Source organism: Elephas maximus, chromosome 4 (assembly GCF_024166365.1).
Source record: "Elephas maximus indicus isolate mEleMax1 chromosome 4, mEleMax1 primary haplotype, whole genome shotgun sequence".
NCBI classification, from domain to species: domain Eukaryota; kingdom Metazoa; phylum Chordata; class Mammalia; order Proboscidea; family Elephantidae; genus Elephas; species Elephas maximus.
In genome coordinates this window covers 9,278,931-9,297,822 of record NC_064822.1, presented here as the reverse complement: position 1 = coordinate 9,297,822, position 18,892 = coordinate 9,278,931, and the positions used below count along the sequence as shown (strand labels likewise).

At 39.7% G+C, this 18,892-nt stretch overlaps 1 protein-coding gene across 8 annotated transcripts in view; it reads right to left on the bottom strand.

Moving 5' to 3' along the window:
- CREM (cAMP responsive element modulator) overlaps window positions 1-18,892 on the bottom strand; it is a 477,898-nt gene that overhangs the window by 359,951 nt on the left and 99,055 nt on the right. For 5 of the 8 annotated variants that reach the window (XM_049885056.1, XM_049885057.1, XM_049885050.1 and 2 more), the window contains 2 exons: window positions 18,193-18,349; window positions 12,520-13,017 (listed from right to left, as the gene is read on the bottom strand). In XM_049885056.1, coding sequence (XP_049741013.1) covers window positions 12,873-13,017; window positions 18,193-18,335 — 288 coding nt within the window. In that variant the 5' untranslated portion in view covers window positions 18,336-18,349 and the 3' untranslated portion in view covers window positions 12,520-12,872. Of the gene's footprint in view, window positions 1-8,314; window positions 13,018-18,192; window positions 18,350-18,892 lie in introns of those variants that run through there. The other 3 variants (XM_049885051.1, XM_049885054.1, XR_007517470.1) reach the window with 2 other exon arrangements.

Sequence of the window (18,892 nt, the reverse complement as noted above, 5' to 3'; positions counted from 1 at the left end):
AGCATCACAGGCAAGCTTAGAAAACGAACTGAGGGGCAGGGGGAGGAAGGGACCGTTCAGAAGCAGAGAGGAGTTACTGGGCCTGAATCGCGGAGAACCCTCAGGCACCATTCCAGGAGCGGTGGCAGTGGGCTGGTCCTAGCGTTCGGCCGCAGTTTCCTCAGGGAGAAGCAGCCAGCCACACAGCCTACTCACACATCTGGAACCTAAGGAGAAAGGCTCTCCTGGCAAAAGCTAAATACTTGCGTATATTTTACCGCACCCCCCCACCCCCACCCCCAAGCCGGCTTCAGCAGCTGAATTCCCTGGGCCTGAGAAAGGTACTGGAAACCCTGGCATAGCAGTTAAGTGCTATAGCTGCTAACCAAAAGGTCAGCAGTTTGAATCCACGAGGCGCTCCTTGTAAACTCTATGGGGAAGTTCTACTCTGTCCTATAGGGTCACTGTGAGTCAGAATTGACTCAATGGCAGTGGGTTTTTTTTTTTTTTGATAGGCACTGTTGAGCACCTACAGCCATCCTACCGGCCATGGAGAAGGAAAAAATTTGCATTTGGGGGAAAAGATAATTTGCCAGCTCCACTAACCAGGGGAGTTCAGGACAGAAGCAGCTCCTGTCCAGGCATAAATGGTCTGTGGACTTTGAGTACCTTTCCCTTTGCATGGACCTGTGTGGGCCTAATTCAGAAGAATAGGCCCTTGTTGGCAGACTCCAACCGTTTCAGCTGTGTGATGGAGAGGCAGGTGTTTGAAGTTTCACATTGCTCTCCCTATTAAACAGGGTCCTCACCTACTCAGATCAGGGGCCTAAGGACTGGTAGCTTTACTCAGGTCACCCAGCCACCCATGACAGGGGTCCAAGGATAACTGTACCTCCCAGCCCTTACAACCAAAAAACATTGGGTGCCCATGGTCCATCTGCAGAACCCTCTAGGGAACAGGGACGCACTTTCCTCAGAGACACTCGGGGGTCAGTTCTCAACCCCCTGCCTTATTCAGAGCATAACCTCCTGCTGCCAGCAGATAGCGGTACCTACAGCAATCACTCCTGCCCCTCTAAGACTGTAGGACAGAGCCTATACCACATACTTGATGATCAACTACCTGGACACCTGAGCTGAATTTATACAAGAAAAGTGAATGGACTCCTAGACTGATATACCTGATAACAGCTCTAGCCATCTGGGGACAGGATGTCAGAGCTCCAAAGGAGAAAATAATCAAGCTAACTCACTCAAGCAATCCATTTGGGCATACCAAAAAAAAAAAAAAAAAAAACAGCAAGAAGCTACAACACAGTAAGCAAGCATAAACTAATACAATAACTTATAGATGGCTCAGAGACAACAGTCAATATCAAGTCACATAAAGAAACAGACCATGATCACCTCAACAAGCTCTCAAAACAAAGAATCCAGGGATCTTCTAGATGAAAGAGCATTCCAGGAGTTACCAGAGGCAGAATATAAAAGTTTAATATATAGAAACCTTCAAGACATCAGGAAGGAAATAAGACAATAAGCAGAGCAAGCCAAGGAACACACAGACAAAGCAACTGAAGAAATTAGAAAGATTATTCAGGAACATAATGAAAAATTTAATAAGCTGGAAAAATCCATAGACAGACAGCAATCAGAAATTCAGAAGATTAACAATAAAATTACAGAATTAGACAACTCAATAGAAAGAGAGGGGAGCAGAATTGAGCAAGTAGAAGCCAGAATTTCTGAACTTGAAGATAAATCACTTGGCACTAATATATTTGAAGAAAAATCAGATAAAAGAATTTTAAAAAATGAAGAAAACTTAAGAATCATGTGAGACTCTATCAAGAGAAATAACCTACGAGTGATTAGACTACCAGAACAAGGAGGGATAACAGAAAATACATAGAGTATTGTTGAAGATTTGTGGGCAGAAAACTTCCCTGATATCGTGAAAGATGAGAAGATATCTATCCAAGATGCTCATTGAACCCTACATAAGGTAGATGTTAAAAGAAAGTCACCAAGACATATTATAATCAAGCTTGCAGAAACCAAAGATAGAGAATTTTAAGAGCAGCTAGGGATAAACGAAAAGCCACCTACAAAGGAGAGCCAATAAGAAAAAGCGCGGACTACTCGGCAGAAACCATGCAGGCAAGAAAGCGATGGAATGACTTATTTAAAAAACTGAAGGAAAAAGATTGCCAGCCAAGAATCATATATCCATCAAAACTGTCTCTTAAATATGAAGGTGAAATTAGGACATTTCCAGATAAACAAAAGTTTAGGGAATTCGTAAAAATCAAACCAAAACTACAAGAAATACTAAAGGGAGTTCTTTGGTTAGAAAATCAATAATATCAGGTATCAACCCAAGACTAACACTAGACAGTGCACTCAGAAGTCAACCCAGACAGGGAAATCCAAAAACACAAAGCAAGATTAAAAAAAAAAAAAAAAAAACTCAAAACAGGGTAACAGCAACGTTATTATATAAAAGAAGGCAACATTAAAACAATAAAGAGGGACTAGGAAATGCAATCATAGACCTTTCATATGGAGAGGAAGATATGACAATACAAAGAAATTAAAGTCAGGTTTAAATTTAGAAAAATATGGGTAAATAATAAGGTAACCACAAAGGAGATGAACTATCCTATTCATCAAAATAAAATACAAGAAAAAAATAGAGACTCAGCAGAAACAAAATCAGCAACGAATACGAAGAAAGGACAATATATAAGGATAATCTACTTAGCACATAAAATTAAGTTGGAAAAAGAAACTGTCAACAACACACAAAAAAAGACATCAAAATAATAGCACGAAATTCATACCTATCCATAATTACGCTGAATAGAAATGGACTAAATGCACCAATAAAGAGACAGAGGGTGGCAGAATGGATTAAAAAACATGATCCATCTACAGGTTGCCTACAAAAGACACACCTTAGACTTAGAGACACAAACAAACTAAAACTCAAAGGATGGAAAAAAATATACCAAGCAAACAACAATCAAAAAAGAGCAGGAGTGGCAATATTAATTTCTGACAAAATAGAATTTAAAGTTAAATCCATCAGAAAGGATAAGGAAGGACACTATATAATGATTAAAGGGACAATATACCAAGAAGATATAACCATATTAAATACTTATGTGCTCAATGACAGGGCTGCAAGATACATAAAACAAACTCTATCTGCATTGAAAAGTGAGATAGACAGCTCCACAATAATAGTAGGAGACTTCAACACACCACTTTTGGTAAAGCACAGAACATCCAGAAAGAAGCTCAATAAAGACACAGAAGATCTAAATGCCACAATCAGCCAACTTGACCTCTTAGACATATACAGAACACTCCACCCAAGAGCAGCCAAGTATACTTTCTTCTCTCGTGCACATGCAACATTCTCTAGAATAGACCACATATTAGGTCATAAAGCAAGCCTTAAATAAAAAAAAAAAAAAAAATTCTAAAAAAAAAAAAGCCTTAGCAGAATCCAAAACATTGAAATATTACAAAGCATCTTCTCTGACCATAAGGCCGTAAAAGTAGAAATCAATAACAGAAAAATCAGGGAAAAGAAATCAACCACTTGGAAACTGAACAATACCCTGCTCAAACAAAACAAAACAGGATTATACTAGACATTAAGGATGGAATAAAGAAATTCGTAGAGTCCAATGAGAGTGAAAACACTTCCTATCAGAACCTTTGGGACACAGCAAAAGCAGTGTTCAGAGGTCAATTTATATCATTATATCAATAAATGCACACATCCAAAAAGAAGAAAGGGCCAAAATCAAAGAATTATCCCTACAACTTGAACAAATAGAAAGACAGCAACAACAACAAAAAAAAACCCTCAGGCACCAGAAGAAAACAAATAATAAAAATTAGAGCTGAACTAAATGAAATAGAAAACAGAAAAACAATTGAAAGAATTAACAAGACCAAAAGCTGGTTCTTTGAAAAAATCAACAAAATTGATAAACCATTGGCGAAAGTGACAAAAGAAAAACAGGAGAGGAAGGAAATAACCCAAATAAGAAATGAGATGGGCGATATCACAGCAGACTCAACTAAAATTAAAAGAATCATAGCTTACTGTGAAAAATTGTACTCTAACAAATTTGAAAACCTAGAAGAAATGGATGAATTCCCAGAAACACACTACCTACCTAAACTAACACAAACACAAACACAAACAGAGGTAGAACAACTAAATAGATCCATAACAAAAAAAGAGATGGAAAAGGTAATCAAAAAACTCCCAACAAAAAAAAAACCCTGGCCCGGACAGCTTCACTGCAGAGTTCTACCAAGCTTTCAGAGAAAACTTAACACCACTACTACTAAAGGTATTTCAGAGCATAGAAAGGGAGAAAGACTCCCAAACTAATTCTATGAAGCCAGCATATCCCTGACACCAAAACCAGGTAAAGACACCACAAAAAAAGAAAATTATAGACCTATATCCCTCATGAACTTAGATGCAAAAATCCTCAACAAAATTCTAGCCAATAGAATTCAGTAACATTTAAAAAAAATAATTCACCATGACCAAGTGGGATTTATACCAGGCATGCAGGGATGGTTCAACAACAGAAAAACCAGTAATGTAATCCATCACATAAACAAAACAAAAGACAAGAATCACATGATTTTATCAATTGATGCAGAAAAAGCATTTGACGAAGTTCAACACTCATTCATGGTAAAAACTCTCAGCAAAATAGGAATAGAAGGAAAATTTCTCAACATAATAAAGGGCATTTATACAAAAGCAACAGCCAACATCACCCTAAATGGAGAGAGCCTGAAAACATTCCCACTGAGATCAGCAACCTGACAAGGATGCTCTTTATCACCACTCTTATTCAACATTGTGCTGGAAGTCCCAGCCAGAGCAATTAGGCTAGATAAAGAAATAAAGGGCATCCAGATTGGCAAGGAAGAAGTAAAAGTGTCTCTGTTTGCAGATGACATGATCTTATACACAGAAAACCTTAAGGAATCCTCCAGAAAACTACAGAAACTAATAGAAGAGTTCAGCAGAGTACTGGGATACAAGACAGACATACAAAAATCAGTTGGATTCCTCTACACCAACAAAAAAGAACATGGGAGGGGAAATCACCAAATCAATGCCATTTACAGTAGCCCCCAAGAAGATAAAATACTTAGGAATAAATCTTACCAGAGATGTAAAAGACTTATACAAAGAAAGCTACAGTACACTTCTGCAAGAAACCAAAAGAGACTTACATAAGTGGAAGAACATACCTTGCTCATGGATAGGAAGACTTAACATTATAAAAATGTCTATTCTACCAAAAGCAATCTATACATTTAATTGAATTCCAATCCAAATCCCAAGGACATTCTTTAAAGAGATGGAGAAACAAATCACCAATTTCATATGGAAGGGAAAGAGGCCCCAGATAAATAAGGCATTACTGAAAAAGAAGAACAAAGTGAGAGGCCTTACTTTGCCTGATTTTAGAACCTATTATACCTCCACAGTAGTCAAAACAGCCTGGTACTGGTACAACAACAGATACATGGACCAATGGAACAGAATTGAGAATACAAACATAAATCCATCCACATATGAGCAGTTGATATTTGACAAAGTCCACAAAACAGTTAAATGGGGAAAAGACAGTCTTTTTAACAAATGGTGCTGGCATAACTGGATATCCATCTGCAAAGAAATGAAACAAGGCCCATACCTCACTCCATGCACAAAAACTAACTCAAAATGGATCAAAGACCTAAATGTAAAAGATAAAGATCATGGAAGAAAAAATAGGGACAACGTTAGGAGCCCTAATACATGGCATAAACTGTATAGAGAACATTATAAAGAATGTAGAGGAAAAACTAGTAACTGGGAGCTCCTAAAAATCAAACACTTATGCTCATCGGAACACTTCACCAAAAGAGTAAAAAGACTACCTACAGACCGGGAAAAAGTTTTTAGCTATGACATTTCTGATCAGCACCTGATCTCTAAAATCTACATGATACTGCAAAAATTCAACTGCAAAAAGACAAATAACCCAATTAAAAAACGGGCAGAAGATATGAATAGTCACTTCACTAAAGAAGACACTCGGGTAGCTAACAGATACATGAGGAAATGTTCACGATCACTGGCTATTAGAGAAATGCAGATCAAAACTACAAGGAGAGTTTCTCTCACTCCAACAAGGCTGGCATTAATCCAAAAAACAGAAAATAATAAATGTTGGAGAGGCTGTGGAGAGACTGGAACACTTCTACACTGCTGGTGGGAATGTCAAATGGTACAACCACTTTGGAAATCGATTTCGAGCTTCCTTTTAAAAAGTTAGAAATAGAACTACTATACGATCAAGCAGTCCACTCCTTGGAATATATCCTAGAGAAATAAGAGCCTTTATACGAACAGATATATGCACACCCATGTTTATTGCAGCACTGTTTACAATAGCGAAAACATGGAAGCAACCAAGGTGCCCATCAACAGATGAATGGATAAATTGTGGTATATTCGCACAATGGAATACTACGCATTGATAAAGAACAGTGAGGAATCTGTGGAACATTTTATAACATGGAGGAACCTGGGAGGCATTATGCTAAGTGAAATTACCCAAAACCAGTGCCGTTGAGTCGATTCCGACTCATAGCGACCCTACAGGACAGATCAATTGCAAAAGGACAAATATTGTATAAGACCACTATTATAAGAACTTGAGAAATAGTTTAAACTGAGGAGAAAATATTCTTTTGTGGTTATGAGGGGGGGAGGGAAGGAGGGTGGGAGAGGGGTATTCACTAATTAGACAGTAGATAAGAACTACTTTAGGTGAAGGGAAAGACAGCACACAATACAGGGGAGGTCAGCACAATTGGACTAAACCAAAAGCAAAGAAGTTTCCTGAATAAACTGAATGCTTTGAAGGCCAGCGTAGCAGGGGCAGGGGTCTGGGGACCATGGTCTCAGGGGACATGTAAGTCAATTGGCATAATAAAATCTATTAACAAAACATTCTGCATCCCACTTTGAAGACTGGCGTCTGGGGTCTTGAATGCTAGCAAGCAGCCATCTAAGATGCATCAATTGGTCTCAACCCACCTGGATCAAAGGAGAATGAAGAACATCAAGGACACAAGGTGATTACGAGCCCAAAAGAGAGAAAGGGCCACATGAACCAGAGACTACATCATCCAGAGACCAGAAGAACTAGATGGTGTCTGGCTACAATCCATGACTGCCCTGTCAGGGAACACAACAGAGAACCCCTGAGGGAGCAGGAGAGCAGTGGGATGCAGACCCCAAATTCTCATAAAAAGACCAGACTTAATGTTCTGACTGAGACTAGAAGGACCCTGGTCGTCGTGGCCCCCAGACCTTCTGTTGGTCCAGGACAGGAACCGTTCCCAAAGCCAACTCTTCAGACATGCATTGGACTGGACAATGGGTTGGAGAGGGATGCTGGTGAGGAGTGAGCTTCTTGGATCAGGTGGGCACTTGAGACTATGTTGGCATCTCCTCCCTGGAGGGGAGATGAGAAGGTAGAGGGGGTTAGAAGCTGGCGAAATGGACACAAAAAGAGAGAGTGGAGGGAGGGAGTGGGCTGTCTCACGGCGGGGGGGAGAGCAACTAGGAGTATGCAGCAAGGTGTGTATAAGTTTTTGTGTGGGAGACTGACTTGATTTGTGAACTTTCACTTAAAAAAAAAGCAGAATAAAAACTAAAAAAAAAGTTAGGCTTTCCCCCTGGAGAGTTGGGGAGCTGAAAGGCTTCCCATCATCAGCAAGCGCTACCTGACTTCAGAGCGGCTCTGTGTCCAGTGTGGGCTGTTTTAGCCTTTAGTTCCACCAACTGGGAGGCCAGTGGTAGAAGCTGAGGGAGGACAGGAGGGAAAATAGTTTTGGTTCAAGATTATTCAGGTCTTGACTGGTTTCTGCACAAAGGACTCCAAGGAACCTGTATTGTAGATTTGGAGCAGGGTCTCACCTCTAACTCCAAAGGTTGCAGGTAAGTTGTTGCCCGCAGAAGGTGAAGACATGATTGAGGGATAGAAGTCAAAGTAAGTGTGTGTGTGTACATGTGTGCATGTGTACGTGTGTGCATGTGTATGTGTGTGCATGTGTATGTGTGTGTATAGTTCAGTAACCCGTGCTGCCTCAACCTTTGTTTAAAATTACTTTTAATAAAGGAAACCCCTCCCCAAATTGCCTCCTTTTGAAAACAAAGATTGACTTAGAAATAACAAGGGCTGCATTTTATTTGAGCAAGTGCAATCTAGTATAACAAAGCACAAGGTTAGTTTTCTCCTTTTATTCGTTATTTTCCATTCCTTGTGGAATTCTGCGTGAGTGGTGAGCACTGCAAAGAGAACTGCCCTGAAAAGAAATCTCTTAAATGTCATTATAAATAAGCTGCCATACAGTACCCCACAGCATAGTAGATCTGTAAGGAACAAACAATTTGCATTCAAAATGCTTTGTGTTACCCATACATTAAAATTCTAAAAGGTATAAATATGAAATGTACATATGAGAAAATAGATTTATATAGAAAAGAACATCATACATACTATAAAAATTAAAATATACCATGCTCGAGTAGCTCAGAATAGGTCTGTACTACAGTATGATCTTAGAAAAGATTAAGCATGTTTAAGTTTCTGGAAAACATGGTAGATGAGAAAACAGTATCAAAGTCACTATGTCACAGCTGTCAACTGAGTCGGCACCAACTGAGCAGCAACTAACAACGGCAGTCAGCTGGCCTCACGCAGATCCCGAACACCTCGTTGTTTGGGGCCACGGACTGGACAAAGCGTGTTGGTTTAACGAGTCATTGCTGTATTTTTACATGGTGTTCTTCAGGCATACAGGACACAACACGTACCAAACATAAGAGAATGTGAAGAAAACTGAAAAGTATGGCTGAGCAAAGAAAGAGGGAGGCATCAGCCTGTCAGACAGTTGCCATCCACCCAAGATACGATGCTAAATGTCCTCCTTATAGGCAAGCGTAGCGCTCAGACACATTTAAATACAGAGCAGTTCATTTCTTTTATTTTCCCACCTTTATAATTTAGCATCGTGAGGCACCTGGTTAAATATGACAAGCTAGTGTAATTCCATGATCTAGAATCAGTCATTTCTATACCCAACAGCCCAGATCCTGACACTTTCAGCATAAAATAGGCACAAAGGCAGCGACAGCTCTAGGTTCTGGGCAGCGCTGACGGAGAGGAAGTACAACGCTCATGTAAGACTTTCACCTTACTGCTTTCCTCTGTTCGGTAGGGGCCTGCAGGTAATACCTGTTGAAAGACTGAACGGAGCAGTATCAAATCATGCTATTTTGGTAGCAAAAGCTTAGGTTCCAGGGACAAATTAAAAAAACCAAACCTCTTGCTGCGGAGTCAATTCCGACTGATAGCGACCCTACAGGACAGAGTAGAACTGCCCCATAGAGTTTCCAAGGAGTGTCTAGTGGATTCGAACTGCTGACCTTTTGGTTAGCAGCCATAGCACTTAACCACTGTTCCACCAGGGTTTCCAGGGACAAATTAGATGAGCAAAAATAAGGGTTCCTGTGCATCTCTGGGATCCCCATGACGGTGCAAACAGCTAATGTGCTCAGCTGCTAAGGGAGAGGTCAGTGGCTGGAGTCCACCCAGTGGTGCCTCAGAAGAAAGGCCTGGCAATCTGCTTTGAAAAGTTAGCCACTGAAAGCCCTATGGAGCAGAGTTTTACTCTGACACACATCAGGTCACCATGAGTTGGAACTGACTCAATGGCAACTGGTTAGTGGTGCACCTCTGAGAGCTTGGTTCAACCAACTCCTTCACAAACCTTTCCTAACTTCCTACGGAATCTATGTGCTTGCTCATCACCCCGACGGCAGACATTGTCAGTTGCTTACACTAAATTCTTCCTTGCTAATAGGACCCAATTTTATTCAACATTTGAGTGGCCCTGTGCTTCACAGAAGCCTGGAGCCCTGGGACTGAATCTTCGTTACTGACCCAAAGGTTTTAATTGCATTCTCCTTGCCAGTGACTGGTCGAGGAATAGGATAATGACGAAAATCTGGCTAGGGAGACGAGAGCGAGAAGCTGCTGGTGACGGGCTTTCGTGTCACTGTTAAGACACTACATTAAGCAACCCTGGGACTTCCCACCTCTGGACTTGTTTGGTAAGATAATAAAATGTCCTTATCGTTAAACCCATTGAGGGTGGAGAGATTTCTGTTACTTGTAGTCCCAAGTAATCTGATGCAATCCCCTTATGCTGAAATAATATAACCTATTTTATATAGCACATACACACACTATTTAAAAACTCTTGTATGAGCACCAATTCTCGCTCCCCCACCACTTCACGCTCCCGGAGAGTATGTTACATGCTGTCTGGAACACCATCCCCCCCCAGCACTATCAATCACTTCAAGTCCCAGGTTGAGGTTCACCTCCTACAAGGTCACTTTCTTACATTAGTCCCTGGCTACATCTTTTACTAACACTAGCACAGAGTATTTACTGCCTCTAATTTTTGCCACCTTGTTCTGCCGATGTGTATGTCTCCCTGTCAGTGACTACCACTCTGAGCACACAGTAGGCACTTAATTTACAGACTGAATGAACAAGCGAATGAATGTGTGCCAAGTACTGTTTTCCTTCATCTGAAACTTGGGGTTTCCTTTCCTCTTTTTCGTCCTTGTCTTCTTTCCTCATCTTACTTCTCTGTAGATGAAAAGACAAAAATTGAGATAAAAGAAATTCAGAGCACAGACCCTAAGTATTTCTAAAGAAAGCAAAAGTGGCGTGCCCTGTCTTCTGGGGGTTACAGATTCTTGAGAGAACTATGATGACATGGGGAGCAGCAGCTGGATGCAATACCAATAGCCCCCTGTCTTTACACCTCCTTCTGACATGTTCAGAAGACTTGGTGGTGCAGTGGGTAAGTGCTCAGCTGCTACGCGGAAGGTCAGGGCTTTGAACCCACCAGCAGCTCCACAGAAGAAGGATGCAGCAGTCTGCTTCTGTAAAGATTACAGCCCTGGAAACCCTATGGGGCAGTTCTATTCCGACCTACAGGGTCACTATCAGTCGGACCAGACAATGGTAACGAGTTACTAGTTCCACTATTGAGACTGGTAGGCTAGAGGGACACCCTTAACGAATCACTAGCTACAGTAGAAAATATAGCAGGGTCTTGCACACAATAGGCATTCAATAAAGGTTTCCTGAGTGAGGAAGAGAAAACAGCATCATATGGTTAAGGTTTTGGGCTGACACCTTGAAGCTGTTTATTATGATCAAAACAGGATGCAATGTGGACACCAGTAGCAATGCCTCTGTCCTGGTGTAATGAACTTCTCTGAATGTGCTAATGCACAAACATTTCATCTAATGTGGACTTCAAGCTGTTTGGAAATGCAAAGTGAAATCTTGGGTGGTGGTTTTTACTTTAAAACTACTGGCAGTTGTTACCTAAAACTCAGAACAGAGGACCATCGGCAGGGGATCTCCAGACCATCTGTAGAAAGGCCTCATCCTTAACACACAGCTGCGTCTCTACTAACCACAGTGGTCTTCCACCTGACAAACTCTGTCAGTACTCTGCTGAGACAGCCAAGATCATGACCCAGTGTGCAAACTGGCTCTTACCCTGAAGGTATGGAAGTACAATTCTAATAAGCTTTGGAGTCATTCCTGATATCAAAAAGTTAGTATACGTTTCATTAGGTAATATCAAACCGACACTAGGAACTTCTCCAAGTCCTTTTATCTTACACAACAGAGTAAAAACTGTAGTAAATGTTCAGATATTTAAAGGAGAACGAAACACTACAAAATGCAACCAACATGGTTCTATTAAAAACTCTCTTCAACTTTGGCTTTCAAGGACAGCAATACAATATTTTTTTTACAAAGCAACTAATATAAAAATCTGCAAATGCCATAAATTCGTTTTTAGGCTATTATTCTCATATAGGCATGCCATTAGATATACTTTCTTTTCATTCTTTCCTGAGGTATTTGGTTTTTTTTTTTTTTTGTGATTTACTTTTATTGTACTGCTGGATGCATTATCTTTGATCATCCTTCCCTAAAACGATTTTTAAAGTCCTGCAAAAAATTTTATTGCATAGGACACTCACTATTCATGACACAGAGATTGGGAACTGCAAATACGTGGCACTGGAACAAGTCTTACAAATAGTGTGTTTTCAGAATTTGTTACATAAATTTTTTTTTTTTTTTTTTACAGTTTGTCTCTTTTAAAAAAATTGAAGTTACAGCTAAGAGTGAACTAGGAATTTTAGGAATGTTAGAGATTAGAGAATAAGATGAATGATACAAATGAAAAAAGCCATCATTCTTGTCGGCTATATATTGTATTGCCTTCAAAAGCAACTGTACATTTGTAATCAGTTCATAGTTAAATAATTCTACTAATCTGTTTTGGGAGAGCAAATGTCTTTCAAGGTTTCAAGTTCCTCTATAAGCTTCTTGTTCTGAACTTCCAGCACTGCAACTCGACTCTCCAGACATTTTACATATTCTTTCTTTCTACGTCGACATTCTTTCGCAGCTTCCCTGAAAAAAAGCAGAAGCAGAAGGGCAAAGAGAACATTTTGTGCGTGCTATTGGCAGACTGAAGTAAGCTCGGTAAATGTGATCATGGTTGCATTTCAAAATCTTCAAACAACATTCCCAACTCAATTCCACACACTAAGCCAAACAGGATTCTTAAGGCTCACAAGTGTCCCTTCCCCAGTCCATACGGCAATTAGAAGAATTACTGCATGTCCTGCCTTGATTAGAGTTCACAGTAAACAAGGTCCAAGCCAAGGCCAGTTACTCTGCTTTATGGCAATAGAGATCTTTGAGGGCCTTGAGTTCCTCAATGAGAGTCTTGTTTTGGTTTTCAAGCACAGCCACACGATTTTCAAGACATTTGACATATTCTTTCTTCTTCCTGCGACACTCCCGGGCAGCTTCCCTGGAACCAACACAAGGCAAATGACTACAGGAACCAACCACCCAGCACAATCCAGAGTGGCTCAATGAACTTCTGCCCCCCAAACTCAACAGCCAGTCAATTGTAGGTGAGGTCTGTACAAAGCCATTCAACAAACGTAACCAAGCACGTGCCTTTTTGTAAGACAACAGGAGCAACTTGACAGCATAATCAGTTTGCCCAGCATTCATCTCGAGTGGTGTTTTCTTAGGGCACCTGCTCCATGGTAACAATGGCCAGATCAATGACTTGTTTTCAGTAATCCAAACAATAGTACCACATTCCCAGATGACACAGCTACAAAAACATCTATAGATCCTTCCACTTCTCTTTAATTGTCTACCAAAACCACATATTCTGTGGCAATGAGTTCAACTTTATTTGGTGAAAAAATTATGAGACAAGTTAATCTTCAGAAAGCTTAAATGTCAATATTAGAGATTTTTATTCTTCAGGCTAAAGCTCAGTCAAACAAATAAGATCAACCATGACTACAAGAAACAGTTTGCTGGCTAGAAAATACAACATGTAAAAATATAGCAAGCAACAACAACAACAAAAAAAAAATGCAAATTTTCACAGGCCAAAATGAAACAGACACTGGTTCTGAACTGAAGAAGGAAAAAGAAGGCAGGTGCACACAATACAACACAGTAATTCAGGCAATTGCCACCCAGGAATGTGAGAACACCACAAGTAAAATAATGAAAAGGAAGTTATTGAGTAACTCCAAAGTGTATTTCAAGACTGTTTTCATGCATTACTATCCAAGCACTGCAAGCATGCCCAAAACAAGGAACAGACCAGCAGCCAAAGCAACAAACACAAATAAACGGGTAAGCTGAGTTAGTAATTTTCATGCATAAACCCACCAAAAAAACACTGAATATAGCCAACATTTTCTCTTGCTCCTTGTTTTGAGGGGGAACCCAAAGCCAAACCAAACCCAGTGCCATAAAGTTTATTCCGACTCATAGCGACCCTACAGGAGGAGGGTAGCAACTACTTCATTTAACTTCTCTATTAAAATAAACCCTCTGATAACAACTCTATTACAGAGTATTCAATTTGAGGGTAACTTTCTCTGAGAGTGCATCAGTACCATTCACTAACTAAATCCATCCAAAAAGCCCACATTGAGAGAAATATTATAATTCAAATACACTTTAACAAAAATGGTACCGAGTGTCTACAGTAACCAGCTGGTATGATGCCAACTGGCTGCTATATTCTCGAACCCAGGGTGATGCACACAACAGATTTGGCCAATTCTTTTATTTTATCCGCTAACAACTGGATATCCGTGTTTTCTCTTTGGGAAGCAAAGAGTTAGCAGAAAAGAGACCTTGAAATCCCAATGAACTGCAGGAAAAGACCAACCCCTGCACTTCCTAGCCAAGGACAATGCATTTACCCTGTGAACTCACCAAATTTTCAAACTTCTCAACTGGTTAATAAAAAATGTAAAAGTGAATAAAAGAATCTAATAAAAATACTGATTCATCTACATAATGCACAGGAAAAGTTAAGGATAAATCTAAGCGTGTTTATACTTTGCCAGTTTGGGAAGATAATAAATTTTCTCCTACAAAGGAACTAACATTCATTAATGAATATCAGGGTTTTCATGACTAATCATTATAATAAATTCTAGACATAGAAGGAAGACAGTCATTTTATAAAACAAGTTACCATTAAATGAAGTTTTAAATACCTAATAATGGTGTTGTGGGGTGTTTAATTTTTTAAATTTTATTTACCCAGATGCTTATTGTAAATATCCATAATTCTTATTTTACACATTTGTGTGTGTGTGCATGTGTTAGTAGGGTCAAAATGTTGTGAGCACAAAGATTTAAATGATCACACCACTAGGTGGTACCTTTCCAAATACTGCTCGGCTATGGAAAACACCTGTTTCTTCTATTAATAAAAAAATAAGTGAGCTTAAATTTCAGGCTTGGGGTTTGTCTGAATATATCCTCAGCACGGAGAGAAAATACGTGACAAAGAGGAAAAGTTGAGAAGGCTGTAAAGAGATAAAAACTGCCACTGGTTTGGTAAGAATATAATTAAATATCTATTGTAAATACCAGCCAATGCATGAAAAGAGAGGAGAGTGTATAAGAGGCTTTCTGCAAAACCTAGACACTTGCCACAAAGTTCGCTCTGAAACTCACATGGAGGCCTGTTTGGAGCTGACCTTAGTGTCAGGGCAGTGGCCAGGTTCTGAATAAAGACTGCTTGATTTCGTATCCTAGCTCTGTCCAGTTTGGGCTCTGTGATCTTAAGCAACTTATTCCTTAAACTTTCTGAACCTCAGTCCCTCCTTTGTAAACTGAGGCTAATTACAGGATCTATTCTCACGAGGGTTAAAGGAACAGTAGAAATAAAGTGCTAAAAACTTACATATGGTTATTGCTCAACAGATACTGAGCAACCTAACAGCCATTTACAATCTACTTTTCTCTTGTTTTGCAATCAATGTTGGAAAGGTAAAATATACCTTCTCAGAGTCCCAAGGGACTAGAGACCTAGTTCTAGCCAAATGAAATATAGGTGAAAGCTGCAGGGTGGATCCTCTAGGAAAGGTTTTCAGAAGAGCCAGACTCAGCCAGTGGCAACCTCTGACTCTAGTCTTTCACCCCTCTTCCTGCTTGGTGCAATGTCTGGAGATGTGGCAGCCATGTTGTGATCACAGGAATGAATGGCACATGCTGAAGATGACAGAGCAGAAATGAGGAACCCGGATCCTTGATGACACTATTCAGCCTTTGTTCTAGCTGTACCTATGCTGGACCTGCTATGACCAAAAAACCACCTGCAAGTGTAAGCCTGCACTTTCCAGGTTTTTGGTTATTTGTAGCTCAAACAATATTGCTATTCATAAAGTTATTAGTAGTTATTTTTTTTAATAACCTAAAATTTTATCTTTTTTTTTTTCTCAAGAAGGCCTCATATATATGTGTAGGTAGTTGTGTGGCAAGTTTACAGGAACCCATTGCTTAATATTTTATCTATAGTCATGTGCTGCGTAACGTCCGTTCAGGCAACATCTGACCACATATGTGTCTGTGGTCCCAGAAGGTTATGACAGAGTTCAGAAATCCCGATGGGAGAATGGAGTGTATATAAGGAAACAGGACAAAACACAACGCAAAAGGAAACTTTTCTGGTCCTTTTGTAAAGCCAGAGGGTTTGGTTGTGGACAACCTGTGCTGACCACGCCAGGCTCCCCTGGGTCCTGTGTTTCAGGGGCTCCACTCTCTATGCCACCCTGGGCAGTGGGACAGCAGCCCCCAGGTACCTGATTTGACACAGTGCTCACACAACACCCCGATCACGTAACGTCCTATTTCACAGAACGGAGCATGGACGTTAAGTGACACGTTCTGGTAGTTCCACTGACAAAATTTTGAAATCTAAAAGTAAAAGTAGAGAATAATAACAAGAGGGAAATAAGAAGGCTATTTCCAAGTTCTTATTTTCTTTAGGAAAATAAGATACCAGTGAATAATTTTACAGTTTGCATTACTATCGTACTTATATTTCCAAACTGAACTTCAAAATGTACATTCTATGACCAGAGAGGGAGTCATATTCATAGCCACTGAGATCTCTGAAAGTACAATTTTAAAGTACCCATATTCCCCCATTCAATCAAACTTTGGGATCAAGATTTGTATAAAACAACTAAGACACTGTGTGAGCCCCACCCATTTGGCCCTTCAGGACTTCTGAGCACAATACTGAGGATGAAAAGTGTAAGTCTAACACAACTTGATAAAGATGTGTGTATCTTACTGACCCTGTTTCTGGCCATTTGTTGAGTTCTCCAGTGTACAAAACTCCATCAAGTCATTTGAGATACCTGGATAAGCCTGAGTACTATAATCAACTTAAAAATTCCTGTAATATATCCAATTGTGCCATTTAAAAAAGCTATTATTAGTAAACGGAAACCCTGGTGGTGCAGTGGTTAAGAGTTCAGCTGCTAACCAAAAGGTCGGCAGTTCGAATCCACCAGGCACTCCTTGGGAACCCTATGGGGTAGTTCTACTCTGTCCTAGAGGGTCGCTATGAGTCGGAATTGACTTGATGGCAACAGGTTTGTTTTTTTATTTTTTTAGGAAACTGGATATAGCTACTTCTCTTCACATTCAGTTACAAAGGACAGTGATGAAATCAGCACTCATTTCTGAGATTTAGAGGCTCAGAGGCCACAATGTCTAGATTAACTAGGTTGCTAACACCCAGCAAATTAACTGCCACCAGGTGGTCCCGACCACAGGCAAGCACACAATCCCACCTGGAACTTTTTATTTTCTTGCAATGAAATTATTTAACATTTGGAAATAAGGTGTAAGACTTCTGGTATAACTCAGACCAATTCTGTTCATTTTGAAAATAAGATACCTTTGCCCTGTTCTCTATAATAAAAACTACACCAAGAAATAATATGCAAATTAAATTAAAAAAAGAATTTTGAAATACAGCATATTTTTTTAAATATATTGCTGTTTAAAAAATAGAATTACATAGATATGGAGCAAGAAAGAACGAGAGAAAATGAGAGAGAACAGACTGGAAATACACATACTATAGTTATTAGTAGTTATCTCTAGGTGGGGAGCTCTGAATAATTTTAATTCTTTTTTTGTATTTGCATTTTTACTAAAAATTGTCAGAATATGCATTTCAGTATAATGGAGAAAAAACAATGTTGCAAAATAGATAAAAGGAATCATATGTAAAAACTTAGAAGTGCTTAACTCACTTAAATTTATTTTGCTCATAAAGAAGCTAGAAAATTATACTTATCAGCTACATCACAAAATAAATGCCAAATACAAAATAAATCTTTATTTGTAGTAAAATCCTTCCAACATCATTAAAAAAAATTACTGTAGCTATGGGATATTACCCTTACAGCAAACGGGGACGTATTTCCTGCTGATGAAAGAAAGAATTTACGGCTAAGAAGTCTGATTAGAAGCCAATCTGGTTATCGCCACATGCAGAGTGCGAACCCATGTAAAACGTTACAGAACACTTACCTTGGAGGAAACAGCTCAGGAAAAGCCGAACGTTTTGAGAGCCCCACAGTAATAAAATGTGTCCCATAAACAGATGCCAGGTTCTGGCAGAACAGCTTACCGGTTTTTCATCAGCCTCAGCTCTCGTTTGCGCGTCGCCTCTTCTGCCAGCTGCTGGGGATTGTGCAAACTTCCTGGTGAGGCCGCCATCACTACTCCTTGTGGCAAAGCGGTGGTAGGAGCTCGGATCTGGTAAGTTGGCATGTCACCAGTGGCGGCTGTAAGGAAACAAAATATTACAAGTTTATATAAATAATTCACAATTTGATATTTTAAATAAAACTCAAATAGCATACTTTTCTTTACGTGTCATAAGAGGTGATCTTGCTCACGTTTAAGATGACTGTGCTGAGGCGTTCGAGGAATCTTAGGTATCAAAGATCTTCTTCAGCACCTTCTATACATTTAAGGTAGAAAAATGTCCTAATATATTTTGGCTTTTATCAAAGGCTAAAGTAGAGAGGATTTTCAACTGAAAGTTCATTTAGTCTAAAATCAGTGGTGTGCTGATAAATGTTTAACAGCCAGCTCTCCGGGAGGAAAAAGCCCTGATCTGCAGGGTTTGCCAACCCCAATGGTGTAAATACCTTCACCATGGCCAGTGTCAAGCCACCAATGTGGCATCACTGAATGCAGAGCTGGGACGAAGTGTGGGTAAGGACACACCACACAGGTAAAAAAAAAAGGTCAGCAGATGTAAATAACCTCAAAAGCAGAGATAAAATAATTGGAAATGTGTATAATTAGTTTTCTGTATTTAT